The sequence below is a fragment of the Haliotis asinina genome, chromosome 10 (genome assembly GCF_037392515.1).
Source record: "Haliotis asinina isolate JCU_RB_2024 chromosome 10, JCU_Hal_asi_v2, whole genome shotgun sequence".
NCBI classification, from domain to species: Eukaryota; Metazoa; Mollusca; class Gastropoda; order Lepetellida; family Haliotidae; genus Haliotis; species Haliotis asinina.
This window is the reverse complement of record NC_090289.1, coordinates 33,481,797-33,497,850: the sequence shown is the minus strand read 5'-3', so window position 1 is coordinate 33,497,850 and position 16,054 is coordinate 33,481,797. Positions and strand designations below refer to the sequence as shown.

At 39.1% G+C, this 16,054-nt stretch overlaps 1 protein-coding gene across 1 annotated transcript; it reads right to left on the bottom strand.

Moving 5' to 3' along the window:
• Positions 1-4,113: 4,113 nt before the first annotated feature.
• LOC137298920 (uncharacterized) lies at positions 4,114-9,923 on the bottom strand. Its single transcript, XM_067831296.1, has 3 exons — positions 9,854-9,923; positions 7,448-7,597; positions 4,114-5,915 (listed from the first exon to the last, which is right to left on the bottom strand). Exons 1-3 carry the CDS (start codon positions 9,921-9,923, stop codon positions 5,662-5,664), a joined length of 474 nt encoding a protein of 157 aa, XP_067687397.1. The 3' UTR covers positions 4,114-5,661.
• Positions 9,924-16,054: the final 6,131 nt, after the last annotated feature.

Genomic DNA, 16,054 nt, shown 5'->3' with positions numbered 1-16,054 from the left:
GTTGTAATAGCTGCCGATACTTCTGGTGTCACGCAATCCATCAGCAGGTCACCAAAAGACGATCGTATATTTCCTACCATTGAAACGACTAATAAAGTAAAAGGTGCGGCACAAAACCAAACCACCGCTGAAGGTTCTTTAAAGCCATTAGCCAAATTTCTCGACTCTCTACCCGCCGATCACCCACCAACACACGGCAGTGATGCACATCTACATGCATCCACTGTCTTAGGAACAGAGTATGTAACTTATCCAGAGGTACATTGTAAAGCAAGCAGTGTTGGAACTTTAGAAGATGGACATGGCGTCAGCACAGGACCTCTGTCATGGACAAAATCCGCATCAACAGCGGAGAGTCAGATGGGCAGGTCTGCAGCAGGTCGCAGGAGACAAGGGAACAGATACAAAGAGACAATTCAAAGGGAATTTACGAGGGGGAAATATCAGTCTCCGAGTTTCCTACTGAACCATTGGCTGGACGTTGCAGATGATAGCTATGAAAAAGTGCTGAGTGAATTTTCAAGAACACCAACCAAGTCTGTTGGTACACAGACGCCTTGTTCAGACAAGGGAACAGAAACTCACCCGATAACAGAACTACCGAGGTATGACAAAATTATGAATGAACAGAAACAGGGTTCAGAGACAAAAATTATTAAGGACAATGAAAAACAAAATGTTCTCTCATATGCATCTGTACCAGAACATATCCCGCAATTTCCCCTTGCGAAACGAAGACACTTGTCAAATGATTCAAACAATAAGACTTATAGCTTCATGAACGTTTCATTCAATCGTTGTTTGTCTTTGCCAAATATCACAAAATGTTCTACCCAGAATACTGACCACCTTCGTAAGAGCTACACCGGGGTGGACATAGAAACGTTACTAAATCAAACCAATTCGACCATGAGGACACAGAAACCCATGGTTGGTGGTGTCGTGTTTCCTTCTATATCAGAAACAAATAAGGTATATCTAAGGTCAAAAGATCCCTTGCCAGTCACAAAGACCAATCTCGAATCAAGACGAATGTATCTTCGTTCACACAGCTGTGGAGACATCGTGAAGACTCTTGACAAGGTATGTCCAACATTACAGTAGGGATAGCATATATAAATTCCCGTTGACTGAGTATATTGTCTAACGATGAACGCTTATTTACCTTTGATACGATTAATTCAAATTTGTAAACAATAATTGAGGATAATTCGACTCTTTAGGCATCGATATAGAAACAATTCTGTGTAGCTCGGACTGCCGTCTAATTCGGACTTTTTAGCCGGTTCCAAGCCGATCCATATTAGACAGAGTGCACTGTATTACCTTGTTCAATACCGTTCATATATTCGTATTTTGTTAAAGCTGACTCTTAATATGTTTCTTCAGCACAACGTGTGTATACCATGATTTTGATTTTGAAGGGAATTATGTACAGGAATTAGAGTCATACATTTTAGACATTTTTGTCTTCCTCAAAACTGATAATACTGGTGTTGTTTAATTGTGAGCAAGAGTCCTCATGGCAATCACCAATATTATTTTCCAAGAATCCATGCTATGCACAATTACTTCCGATTAATAATTATTGTCGTTATAGCAGATGGCCGCACCTCCACCGCCACGTCTTGTCGGTTTGTACAAGGATCTTGTCGGCCTTGGATGTTTTTCATCTCATGAGGATATTCTCAAAATGACATTAAGGAAACGAAACTATCAGATGTCCGACGTGAAGGTCACGTGGAGATCTAACGTGACGGATGACATCCTGATCCTGTACAGGGACCAAGTCGTGATCTCGGACAAGTTCAGATACACCCGAGACCAACACACGTCCAAGCAACGAAAGGCGTTTATATATCAGGAAGATGTGCCCATCCGAAACATACATTCGATCGCGGGGTCAGAAACGAAAAGATTCATGAATATACCCGTACGAAATGGCCACAAACAAGCAACATGTCTGATGCCGCCTGTATACAAAGAAAACCGGAAATGCGTCCCTAAGCGCATGTATCGAGCTTTGTATGATCAAACTCGCCATCATTTTGTGCCGTGGAAGTAATACCGAGACTATCATGTGAGTGAGTTAATACTTTTAATTTAAAACCGTTTTGAAAATTGCTACACTTTCTATCAAAAATATGCCAGCTTGAACTCGAAGAAGCTTGTAGTGATGTAGGTGCAAGGCTAAAAAAACGGACGATTCCGGATTCCACGTTCACGTGTCGCGTGACTGCTACGGCAATTGCCGCTCCTTGGATCAATGTGACACTTTTGTCAGTATGTTCGGTATGAAGGTCCCGTGTACACAGGCACCTCCGCTAATTATGACCGAAGCTTAAATAATGTAGGCATTACACTGCAAACAATGTGAAAGTGTTCAAATTAAATGACATACATATCGATAAATGACCAGCTGGGAGGAAATATGCACACATCGTCTGTAGTGATTCTCAGGAAACGTGGAATTTCCTGATTAACAGAATGTTAGAATGTTAACCGAAATTGTTGATATGTTTTCTCTTTCTTTACATGATTTGGCTGTAAATACAGGGTAATTTAATGACCACCCTTTCTTTCATATTGCTATAGTTACACTATCATGCCATTAATTGTAGTAATGTGAAAGAGTCGAGTGTTCCCCACTTCCTTTAGTTATTATTATTTGAGAATTGACCAGATCATCAAGGATCAGCCTAGCGTACAATACAAACAATTCGGTTTAAATGACGGTTTAGTAGAAATAATGATCGAATCAGCTAGGCACCTTCATGGAGCCATGCGTCCCAGATGAAACTCCTCCTGTTTCACACTTTGAACCGAAGTACGTATCTGGTTCCCTAATTAGGTTGTCCATGACAGTTAAGTGTCAATCACGCATGTCCAGGGCCTCTTGTTAACCTCAAATCCTTTCATGAAAACCTTTGTTCTCCTGCGAGCCATCCGGGTTGCCATCACACCTGTATTCTGTGTCCAGGATAACGCTAGATAAATCTATGTGAGCCTCGTAAGGTTGTGATCGTCCAACGCCTGTCAATATTTACCTGTGGGCGTGAACCTACCACCTACAGATAGATGCGCCTGGTATGTGTGCAGCTCAGGTAGATAGGTTTTAACCAGGATGTGTGTTTTGTTGCTGCTGAAACAATTCGTTCTCAGGACGTCTGTTGTGTATTTCCGCCAGGACCACGCTGACGAACGTGTCAGGTGCATGTTTGTGTCTGCACGCTTTTTGCCAAAAAGAAATAAATATGTTGTACTGTAACGTAATTTGTTATATTTGAATTGAATAAACACGTTTTGGTCCCCCGCTGACAGGTAAAAGCGAAAGACAAACCTTCATTCTTAGCGAAAACAATTGATGTATGTTACCTTACTGTGCATTAGAATACCAACTGTCTTACGTTGCTTTGTTCGTACTGCGAATGCTGACAAATATGTGAGGTCATTTTGCTCATTACTAAATGTGATGACACAGTTAACTAAAAAACACAAGAATGCTTAAAATATGTCGGGTCTGAAGCAAAAACAATCACAATTGTTGTAGCTACTTAAACAAAATGACAAATTCATCACGTTAATATCCACCAGTGAATACGTATGCACTGTTGCAAATGGAGTCACACATGCCAGGCACAAGTCCGCTGTAAACTGAGTGTGTATGTTAATTTCATGTGCTACGTAGCCAATTAAGCCTTTGACCACAGCAAAAATATATAAAATTCACGTTTCATCTGATGGAACGAGTTACATTCAACATCATCTTTTGCCTCCTTGCCTACGATCATTAAAACCATCTAATGACTTATACATAAAATGCAAGTGTCAAATTACATACATTTTTGCAACATTCTCTCATTCTGTGGACCATATTCATGGAAAACATGAGCTCCAATGCGATGAACTCTTTGTTGTGAATATGACTTCCATTATCACACTGCCAAAAAGCTGGAATATTGCTGAGTGCAGCGTAAAACTAAACTCACACACTCACTTCATTATCACACGCTTACGTCTTTCGTACCATGTCGATAAAACAGCTTGGATTATAATCTAAACCTGTTAGGTTGGCATAACTAAAACCTAAGAAATCACAACAACAGTTGTGAGCACATATGTTGAATAGTTACTTCCTTTATATCACTGCATACATGTACATCTGATTGTTTGAATACCGTGAACTACTGTGCCGGATTTGGAGATACTGGTATGCCTCTCTCCCAAACAACGTATCGTTTCTAACGTTTGAACTTCGTTGTTCTACAGCAATGCTCTGCAAAATATGATATTTAATTGATTTCCTTAGTTTCGTTGGTAATGGTGTGGTTCTTTTCTTAAAGTTTGCTGCCTTCTGTTGTCATATTATTTGGTGTCTTTAATAGTTTTTGTTTTTGTTGTTAGGGGTTTTTTTTGTTTTGATTTTTTTTGTCTTCGTGTGTGTGTTGTTTTTGTTTGTTTGTTTTTGTTTGGTTGGGGTTTTTTTGTTGTTGGTGGTGGTGGATTTTGGGGGGAGTGGTGTCTGTCGTTATTCCTTCTTTCTATCTTCTTTTTGGAGGGGAGGCGCTGGGGTTGAATTTGTCTTACTGATTGCTATTGTTTTATGTATCTAATTAAAAAACATACTTGGAGGTTTATGGTTAGTAGTGTTGGAGGTTTATGGTAGCGTAAATTTACTGTACATATGTGCAGCTTAACATATACGTGTATAAGCAGCGCATTCATAATACTATATATGTACACAAGGGAAGTGTAAATATCATTTTAATCCCGTTGTTATCTTACGAAAATATCAACAAATGTCATTCACAAATCCTTTCAAAACACAACAATTTACATCATCATAATTTTGACCGAACACAATATATCATAATCCATGAAATATACATAAAGGGATTTATATCGGAAATAAATACGTTTTGTTTAATGAACAAAATATCAAATATAGTTTCTTATGAAACAAGGCGGTAGTATGAGGTACACATACTTAGCAGTGTTAGGGAGTGTCTATTTTAACTGGTTACAGTAATCAGCCTCGGGATCAGATGGTTTCCTGCGAAGCACTTAATGTCTAATGTAACAGCTGCCCATTTTGTAAACAGGAACTCAATTTAAAGCAAGATACTGCTTTAGGCACAGGAAGGTTATACAGAAGGAAGATCGCTGTAACATGTTTGAACTTCGTGATTAACAAAACTTGTTAAATGAACTCTTCTCCCAAAATTGGTGCAATGTACATTAAGCACATATATAAGCACATAAGCACTGCAACCAGAAGAAGCAGTAACATTTAAAATGCACCATTACTGGTTGAAAAGAAAAAAAACGTTTTTCAAATAAATACTGAAATTTGTAAAAGAATTTGTAAAAAAAGTATTTTCAAAATGGGTAACAAATATACTCACTGGTTTCAGTATTTGTTTTCAAATCAATTTAAGCGAAATGTTTTTAAACGTTGTCTGATTGATCATTTGTCGTATTTGCACCATGAGTGTAATATTTTCTATTTACCGAATAAAATTGTTCAATCATTAGCATTACTGAATTTGTTAAAATATCAGTTAAATAGATACCGCATGATGAGGAAACTAGAAATTCTCATGACATAACTCCCAGTATGGGATGTTGACACGTTAGAAGATGCTTTGACAGCACGGATTTCTACAGACACATCTTGACACAAAATGCTACGAGGGTTTCCAAGAGAACAGTAATAAGCGACACTCGACTTGCGGTCCCTCCTCCATCAGAGATTATATCCAGGAAGGTGTCATCGATGCCGGGCCCGTCGTTACAGTAGTGGTTTTCGCAGGTGAAGTAGCAGCGGATACTGAAGTCGTCTTCCTCACAATTGTCTTCAGGGACCTTCATGGAACCGCTACATCCACGAGCCATGAAAGTTGCCTTGCCGGTCTCTGAGGAGAGAATAATGATATCAGCAGTTGCAGATCAAAATGTACACGTGAAGATCCGTGTTTGAATTGATCTTCAGCGCCCTATGTCGTAAGAGGCGACTAACGAAAATCGGGTGGTCAGACTGGCTGACTTTGTTGACTCAGGTACTCGTATTCTAATTTCGTGGATTGATGTTCATGCTGTTGATCACTGGATTGTATGGACCAAACGCGATTGATTACAGACTGTCGTCATTTAGCTGGAATATTGTTGAGTACGGCGTTAAACAACAAACTAACAACAACACAAATAAAAACGCTGTCCTCCACGTTTTAATGGGGAAGGTCGTCGAGGTGATCACTCCAATATCGACCTTAGGTCGCAACCTTTAATATATGCATACAACGACAGCACTGTTTTTTAAACAGTCTCCAAACATTCAGCCGCTGTCTAGAAAAGTTTTGTCAGACACTTTGACACATTCTATCTTGTCACAAGTGACGGCAGGGTTGTCATTAAAGAGTATTTCGACACGTAAGATTTGACTTTTGAATGGTTGAGGCTGGTACTAACTCATAGACCTGCATCTGTTTTGTTAAATATGATAAAATGACCAATATCTTTTGTATATATTTGTCCTTTCAGGTTTAAATGGCCGATCACAGTCAACCGAATCAACCTTATCATAACGACTGGCCTATTTTAGTAAAAAATTAAATACCGTAAAACTGTATGAGTTGCACTAGCATGTGTTTCTTTGTAGTGGTCTTGATCAAAATCACATTTATATGTCCTTAATTATTATATGCATGTGTATGTGTGTGTTTTCGGATATTGTGTGTATGTGTGTTTGTGCGTGTCTGTCTGTGAGTGTTACTATTTCAATTTCCAACGTGATGCCGTCAGAAGCTGTTGTTTTAGATTCAACAGTAACGTGGATATTGAACATACTCATTGTTTATCGATATGGTCTACATTCTGACCCTTGCAGTTACTCGTGATCGGGAAAATTGACCATACCATGCCATGTATACTCTGAAGCACCACGTCGGGAAAATTGACCATACCATGCCATGTATATTCTGAAGCACAACGTCGGCTCCACGCAACCGTATACTTTTTCAAAACAGATTAGACTGGATGTGCATGTTTTGCTCGTCCCATTATCACGATTCAGTGACCTCCATTAATAAGATTGATGGATACACCTTATCTCAACATGTTGAGGATAACTATTACTGATCAGTGAATGGTCCCTATAGTCCCTATGGTACCTATACTCTGAAGCTCCACATCGGCTCCATGCATACATACGGGGTGTGCATTTAAAGACCATCAATTATAATATGGACGGAGTGAGTGAGTATGATATTACGCCACTTTTAGCAATATTCCAGCAATATCACAAAGGGGAACGCCAGCGATGGGCTTCACACATTACACCCATGTGGGGAATCGAACCCGGGTCTCCGGCGTGGCGAGCGAACTCAGTAACCACCGCCCCTAAAATGAATGAAGGGTGTACTGTTTAGGTAAAGTCAGTTGTACTCACCCTTATCGTATGTACTCTGTGTCGTACATTTATTGTTACACCTAAGTCTCCAGTTTCCAAAGGTCCAGTTCTTGGGGTAGGAGACACACTCGTACCCTTGATTCAGGATGTTTCCCACGTAGTTGCAGCTGTAGCACATCTGTCGACACACTGGGAATTAAAGCCAAAATACATAAAGGCCACTTCTCTTGAAAATGGTACTTCATGGGCTGAGTGTATTTACGACACTTTTCACAAAATTGGAATGAGCTTTATTTGGGCTACACAGGCATGTCCAAATAACAATCATCTTAAAGCACTTGTAGTAAACAGACTGAATGACATCAATATACAGACCTGGATTTCAAACACAGAAAAATCTTCAAGAGGCGCTATGTATAATATCCTTAAAAATTCTGAATTCAAATATGAAGCCTATCTGAATTTATTACATCATAATAAACGGAGGGTGTTACGTTAATTTCAGAATTTCAAACCATTATCCTCCAACTGAAACCGGACGATGGATTAAAACCCCCAGGAACGAAAGATTACGTACTCTCTGTAATACCAATGATCTTGGAGATGAATTTCACTTTTTGTTCATCTGCTCTACTTTGACCCAAGCTAGAAAAAAGTATACCAACATCTATTTCTGTGGAAACCCAAATATGTACAAAATGAACCAGCTTTTTCGCTTAAACAAACTAGGAACAATCAGGAAATTAGCAATATTCTGCAAAATAATAACGTTTCATTATAAGCAATGACACCACGAAAGATAACCGATAACACACGAGTGTAAATGTGTTTATTGACTGGTTAAATGTATGCACATACGGCCCATGCCTCCAATCAATTCAAGCGATATGTATATATGACCATTTCATATTTTATAACTGTATTAAAGTAATACATTGTGACGTAATGTTGTATCTCATGCCGCAGACCGCCGCTGGAGTGTAAATAAAGTTCAGTTCATTCGTATCAATTAATAATTCATTCACGTGGAATCAAATTCTAACAGGCATTTGAAAACAGTACTTGACACAAGTGTACTTAGAACGTTCATTTCAAGAACAAAAATATAACAACATTTTAAGAAAGTAGGGGATATTGCATGCCACTAGCCAATACATATGAGAAACAATGTATATCCATACAGATGAAACATTTCCTAAAGAATGGAATAAATTATCATAATTCTCATCATAATCTGTTTCCTCCTTGGCGTCATCATTCACATTTTGTCAATTTTGTAACTCCAATATCCCCTACCTTTTTCAATGGTATACATCAATCACCCAAAAATGAATAAAAATTGTCAACCTTTAAGTAGCATTGTAAGTCATGTAATTAACAAAGGACTACACCGTGCATTTGAACATAGCGAATATGTTAAACACTTGAAAGTAGTACGCCAGTCACTTGAAAAATGTAAGTCAATGCACCTAAAGCAAACGGACCCCCAGTATCTGCTTTACCTTCTAAAACGGCATTCATTCAGAATACTCTCTCCATGCGCGTAATGGGGTTGGATGGTGTGGGGTGGAGGCTGATACTGGTACTGGGTATGGCTCTAAACATTTTCCTTTCTAACGATCGACTGTAATCCAAGGATAATCTGACCTTGGGTAAATGTGCGTTACATTCAGGCTAAAACCGTTTTAAAATCACATTTCAACACGGAAATTTAAATTGCTTAACAGAATCGAATTAATAATGAACCAAATACACAATAAAATGTGCTGGGTGATGTTTTTATAAGAATGAATAATCCCACAGTGTGAATGATTTATGTTAAAGAGTAGGACAATTGAAACACAGCTTACACCACGCGTGTTATACTGAATGTGATCCACTCACAAAATATAACATCCATAAACCATGATTTCTGGATTATATTTTTTATTGTTTTATTGACCTAAGTTTTTGCAAGAGATTTATTACATTGTATGCCCTGGACGCACTATTCTCTGTTCTGCTATGATCAAGGCATTTTACTTCCACGTTCTTAATTACGGCGTAGAGAAATATGACATTCTAAACATACTAGTAAGGATTTTGAAATGAAGACTCATTACAGAAAGAAATTCATAGAGAACAAATATATATAATGAAAAGGAGCCCTGAGACTTTCTTCTGTGGAAACCTAGACTTGCCACATTTTCTAGACTTCTTTGCTTCCTTGAATATATTTGCTTCAGTGTCTGTTTGACAGACTATTAGGATTTAAGCATAAGGAAACACCAATAGATAAGTGAGATGTCTATACAGCTATTGTTAGAGATTAGTGTATTTACACTTGGAATCATGCATCAGCATAACTACAAATATATACAGAAGAAACAAGATATGTCTTGTTTGACGTACAAGTTAAATTAAAATTCTTAATGTCGTTGTGTAGATCTTTGTAGTATCACTCACCACAGACAGATGCCATTGTAGCCAAAGCTAATACTGCAGGATGCTTCAATACACTCATTTGTCGCGCCATCTCGATGTCGTGGCACCCACAGATGTTGTAGAGCAACTATGTATCGTTGTTGGAGTTGCTATTCCATTGCAGTGATAATATATATCACTGACAAGTCATCACAGAAACAACTTGTAATGGCTCAGCCAAAGGTAATCCACGTTGTAGGTCACACATCAACTGTTGAATATGCTTTAAAGAAACTGACCAGAAGGTACATCTGTATATAGATTGTATCCACTTTATTCTTTAGTCGCTGTAGATGATGCTCCAGACTGTTCAAGTACGAGCGCAGGACTTCCCACCTCGACTGCTGATGGTAGACTAGCCCTGGACGTAGCCGCTCCTCACTGTGTACATTCGGGGCAAAGCTTGCTCCGTCACATTCCCAATATTTATTTTCTGCAGAGAATGTCTCATGACCCGAATCAGACTCGACTTTAAGTGCTTAGCAAACTCCTGTTACAATTTGCTCATCGCGGCTAGACATGGACTCCACGCACATTTGCCCCTTCGTGATTCTGCTCGGGAACTCAGATGTCACAGAACAAAGAGGGGAGGTGTGAACGTCTTTGTTAGAAGGGTAATATAGTTAAAGTTGCAGTTACAAATATTCTAAAAGTCCGTTTGTAATGACGGAGACCAAACGCTTCCGTAGGTTACCTGAACCCTCCACATGCAAGGGGCCTTTGAAATTGAAGGATATTTTAATATAATTATCATTTCCATGAAATATGCTCATTACCTTTGTGAAAATACATATTGTAATTCGTAGGGTATCTATGTCAGTGCATGTTGGTATGGACAAATGATATCGATCAACTTTCATATGAGATTTACCAGAATCATAATTTAAAAAAACCCGAGACATACATATTACAAAATACATAATAATATTATACTGTATATTTATTCGGTGTCGCGTCTAAGATTTTGACAAATTATTTTCTAAGGTGTTTTCAACCGAAAATATTGATTAAGATCCTTCAAACGCGTGGAAATATGTTTGTGTGATAATTTTCCATAGTATGGTCTGAGTACCAATACGAGTCAAATCTATCACGGTGACGTCTCACAGGAACTTTATTCAAAGGGAGGTAATCCAGGGAGGCACGTATGTTGTTGACGCCGATTAGAGGGATTTTGTCGTTCCTTCTCGTCTCGTTGAAAGAAGAATCATTGACAAATATCCCAGCTTACTGGCTTTACAACTTCAAATGGTCACGTTCAGTACGAGTCTTCAAAGCAATAAGCTGCCAATAAACGTTTAAAAAGTGACACATATGCGTCTATTATTATTTTACCCTACTTTTTAAGTGTTTTCAATGTGTAGAAGTTCAGACGGTGTTGCTTTTATGCGCGGCAAAGACTGTGAAAGGTTTTGTGTGGTTAGCAGGATTAGACAATCTCCGGAAAAAGTTAAATTATTTACAAATCGTGTGTGCTTGTGGCGGTGTATGTAGTGTTATTTTGGGTTTATATTTGCAACATAATCTGGAATTCTCACTGCACCTACATCAAGAGTCAGGCGTATAAATGTCAGGTGGAACAGAGTGGTTGGCATACTGAGGATCAAGGCAAGTCATGCTTCAGAATAAACCTGGAGCGACGTGCTGAGCTACGACCCTACCATCAGTAAGACTACGGGCGGCGGGTAGTCTAGTGGTTAAAGCGTTCACTCGTCACGCCGAAGACCCGGGTTCGATTGGGTACAATGTATGAAGCCTATTTCCGTGACATTGCTTATATATTACTAACAGCGGCGTAAACCTAAACTAAACTAAACGAGTCTATTGTCATGTAAGATTGTTTAACATAATCACATTCAAATGACTATGCTTGAATTTTCAGTGTGTTTTTAACTGATAGCATCATGTAGTACATTGTAGAGCAATCGAGTAAGTCAACGAGTTTAGAGTCAAGAATGCCACAGTTATAACGGAAGGGAAGAAGCATCAAAGAAATGTCGGTAGGTTGGTTGGTTGCTTGTTAAACGCTACACTCAACAAAATTCCAGCTATATATCTGCAAATAATCGAGGTTGGGCCAGACAACCCAGTGATGAACATCAGCACCGATCTACGCAATTAGGATACAATGACATGTGTCAAGTAAGTGAGCGAGACAGACCACACGATCTTCAGTGGTTTCCAAGAGATACAGATCTTAGAGTCCCCTTAAATCCTATGGTCAGATCAAAATCCACATAACGCAGAAATGATTCCACGTTTCCGGCTACGTTAAAGCATGGCGTCCTGCATCACTTTCAATGAGTGATGATGCAGGTCTTCTTCGCATTGTTCTCTTCGCCACAACTGACATCTGATTTCCCGTGAATAAGCACGAAGAGGCAAATGTGCGTCGCGTCCATGTCTGGACCCAAAGGACAAATTGTTCAAGCTCTTATCCAAGAATCTATCTGTCTCACAGATGATCTGAATGGATAAAGTTCAGCATTTCGAAATTATTTCCTCAATAAACCTCAAATGACGTTTTTATCCGGCATTTTTGTTAAGTAGTTTCGAAACTCAGAAGACAAAGGTGTAACTATGCTCACCAAGTCTACGGTAAAACTTTCACATAGTACTGATAAATATTATCAGGACGAATCTGAGATTTTTGCTTTAGTTTATACTATGTAGGATATAATTGTAACCATGCATACGGCGTAAGAAACGCAGGTGTCTCAGACGACGCCATCCCAATATCATGTCCTCAACTCCATCACTGACAAAACGTTCTGGTCACTATATGTATATTTTTGTTCAGTATAATGGAACAGATACTGTTCTTGCAAATATGGGAACAAATAATAAATTATATTTGCTTAATGAAAAGCAATAAAGGCATATAGGTGATACATGAGATCTTGAAATTTCCTCTCTTCCTTGTCATATTTGGGCGACACTGGTTTCGAGGTTAAAAGCTGGACATATTTTGTATTCAGCTCAATTATTAAATGTTCCAAGTCACATGTAACAAACACAGCTGAAGAGACTGAAGTCTCTGAAAAAGCCAGTATATGTACGAGTGAATAATTCACATTGTTAATAATCTTCCCCGAGGAGGAACGACTGAGTTATGGCAGACTTGTTGATTTGTGCAGATAAAGTAAAAAAAATCACCCAGGTATTGTTTAGATATCATACGTGGGAATATGCAAAGATGCAATGTAATGTCAAATGAGTGTACGACATTTAGCAGTCAAATACAGTCAGGGGTAACCAAGACCAGTAGGAGTTTAAACCAGAGGAAATACCTGGTCTTTTGGGGGTTTTGGGTTTTTCAAATCCGATGATTGTATTGACAAAATAGTTTCTCTTTGAAGCGATGTACGTTAACTGTTTGACTTGACTCAATTTTTTTCGTCCATTTCCATCGTGCTAGCCATTATTTGAATATTTTATACTGACGTACAAAAGAAAGTATCCAGCTGTGTTTGGGGGATTAGTTTCCAACAAACAACGCAAACATTTCCCAAGTATCTTGACTGTGACCTGCCACAACACTAGAGATGTCTTGTACAGGGTTGTGCTCGGCGTATCATGGAAATCATGATTTTGTTGACCCGCAGGTTCATATTATGCTACAACAGTATAAACACAGTCGATTGAGATTGTCAGTGGTATATCTGTTAAAGACACACATCAAAATGCAGTCTCACACATGGTGGCTACGAACACCCATATCGCCAGAACATTTGGCTGTACGTGCTACCTAGACCATCATTAAAATAATGAGCCGCATCAACCAGACTAGACAGATATCTGCGAGTCCCAGACGAAGACTGACCGCCCTGCAAGATGGCCATCAATTGCGCATTTTGACCATCACCTGCACATTTTGACCATCCGCTGAGCAATCGGATGCTCACTTTGTCATAAACGTGGTCAGCATCTGGTCACCGCATCCGGCTTATCGACCGTGTCATTAACTGTGAACGTTGGTGGAATCGTCTACGTTGGTCAAGGAATGTGAGAGGCTATCAACGTGGGAATTTGGTACCTGTCATTATTCGAGGTGGAGTTGATAAAAGTTTCCACGATGGTTTGTGTGTCCAAACAGTATTTGAAACCTTTGACTGACTGATCAAAATCAGATAGTTTCATTTTTCATATAATACTACAACATTTTCTTATACTACCTATAATCCCCATGCAGATTGTGAACAGATTGCATGAAGTGAGCAGCGGTTCATACCAAATGAAATTATCTTTAGGAAGGGAATGACAGGTAGAGCAGGTAGATATCTACGATCATCACTATTTGAAAGTGATTCACTTCCTCAAATAATAGATTACAATCCCAAAATAAACTCAGCAGGTTTTCTTGTGAAGATATTTTGGAGACTTTTTTTTGGTTTCTGTTTTTCTTCGTTTTTAATATTTGTTTTATTTTTCTGTTTTGTCGGGTTCATTTCCTGGTTGTTGTTTAGTTTGTTGTGGTTGTTGTTATGTTTATGGGTCGGTTTTCAAGGAGTGAGTGCTTCCATCCATCATACACATTGTCTTAAACTGTATGAGTATTTTGCTAACTTTGGTTGGTGTTCAGTGCTTTTCTAAAAGAGGTTATGTTCCAAAACGCACTTACGTAATAACCCTCTGTGTCACGCATTATCGTTGTATTGTGGAAAACAACCGAGAACAGAGGGTCGGTTGTTCTATCCCTTGTAAGCTGCCGGCATTGATGTTCCCCTAGGCCTTCCAGTAAGCATTAAGGGATAAAGATTTACCGGCTTCGATTCAGTATGTTGTGTGGCGTATCTATGATAAACTGCGGTAATTATTATATCCATCCATTCATCGATCCATCCACCCACCCACCCATCATCCATCCATCCATCCATCCATCCATCCATCCATTCATACCTACCTGCCTGCCTGCCTGCCTGCCTGCCTGCCTGCCTTCCCTCACGTGACACACCCTTTCCAGAGGGAGACGAAGTATATATGTCTATACAATATCAAATAAAAACATGAATAGGTTAATCCCTAAAATACATAACTTTGTCACTAGAAATAAAAGCATTAAGACAAGCCTGTTTCCTTCATTACGATACATATGCATTTTAAAAACATGTTAAAACATTTTTGAACATTTTAACTAGCGCTATTCGTGACTCTGAATCGAAGGATTGAGTCAGTCTTAGCACGTTTGGCTCTGTAACATCATGGGATGTCACATCTCGTCACGGAAACACGGCAACAAATCATTAACAATGAAGCATGTGACTCCGGATAGAAAAACTAGCACTTTAAAGCAGATATTCTGGCTCACAACAAAACAGCTCCTTTCCTTCCAATCTTGCCACGTTTTACCAGAGGGTCACGAATGATCCATTAATCCCAGGCTTTCAGTTTGTATTCCCGGGGATAAAGTCCATATAAAACAATGCTGTGAGGAATTAGCTTGAACGAAGCAGAACATCAAACATCCAATGGGCAAACTCAAGCAAGTCGCCAAACATTCGCCCGTTGTCCAAAGATATTTATAGTATTTTCTTAAGACCGTCTTCCGCGGAGAGAGGAAAGAACTGTATACACAGTAAAAAGGGTGACTTTTCACCTGGAGCTATTGCAAATTTTCCAAACCTTCTGACGACGTTTGTAGAACACACTGGAACATGCGCACCACGTATGAATCGATGTTGCACTCTGTAGAGAATATTTCTTATCCACCATGTTGCACACATGTGCAACTATGGATATACAGGCATCAGGTAAGGGTTTGTGTTAGCAAATGTGTCAGGAAACATAAGGAACAACCCACTATGGACAGCGTTATCATTTTGCAAAAATAAAACTTCGTCATCGATGTGGTGATAACCATGAAAGCTTGCTGTCAGGCGGTGGGGTAGCCTAGTACATAAAGCGTTCGCGCGTCACGACGAACACCCGGGTTCAATTCCCCACATGGGAACAATGTGTGACGCCCATTTCTGGTGTACCCCGCAGTGGTATTGCTGGAATATTGCTTAAAACCATACTCAATTACTCACTGATATCAAAACCAAATGTCTGTCCTCAGGACCTATCATTTATTTGCAGACATTTGCACATGGAGTAGAGTGACCTTCTGTTCATTTCCGATCATGATAATTGGTGTTCTCTGACATTTACATTAAGGTTTTCTCGTACGAAGAACAGACTATA

Excerpts from the sequence above, each read along its gene's own strand:
- LOC137298920 (XM_067831296.1), bottom strand. The coding sequence starts at position 9,923 with ATGGCGCGACAAATGAGTGTATTGAAGCATCCTGCAGTATTAGCTTTG. Across the intron at positions 7,598-9,853 it reads TACAATGGCATCTGTCTGTG|TGTGTCGACAGATGTGCTAC; the intron begins GTGAGTGATACT and ends TTTAATTCCCAG. Across the intron at positions 5,916-7,447 it reads ACAGAGTACATACGATAAGG|AGACCGGCAAGGCAACTTTC; the intron begins GTGAGTACAACT and ends TTCTCTCCTCAG.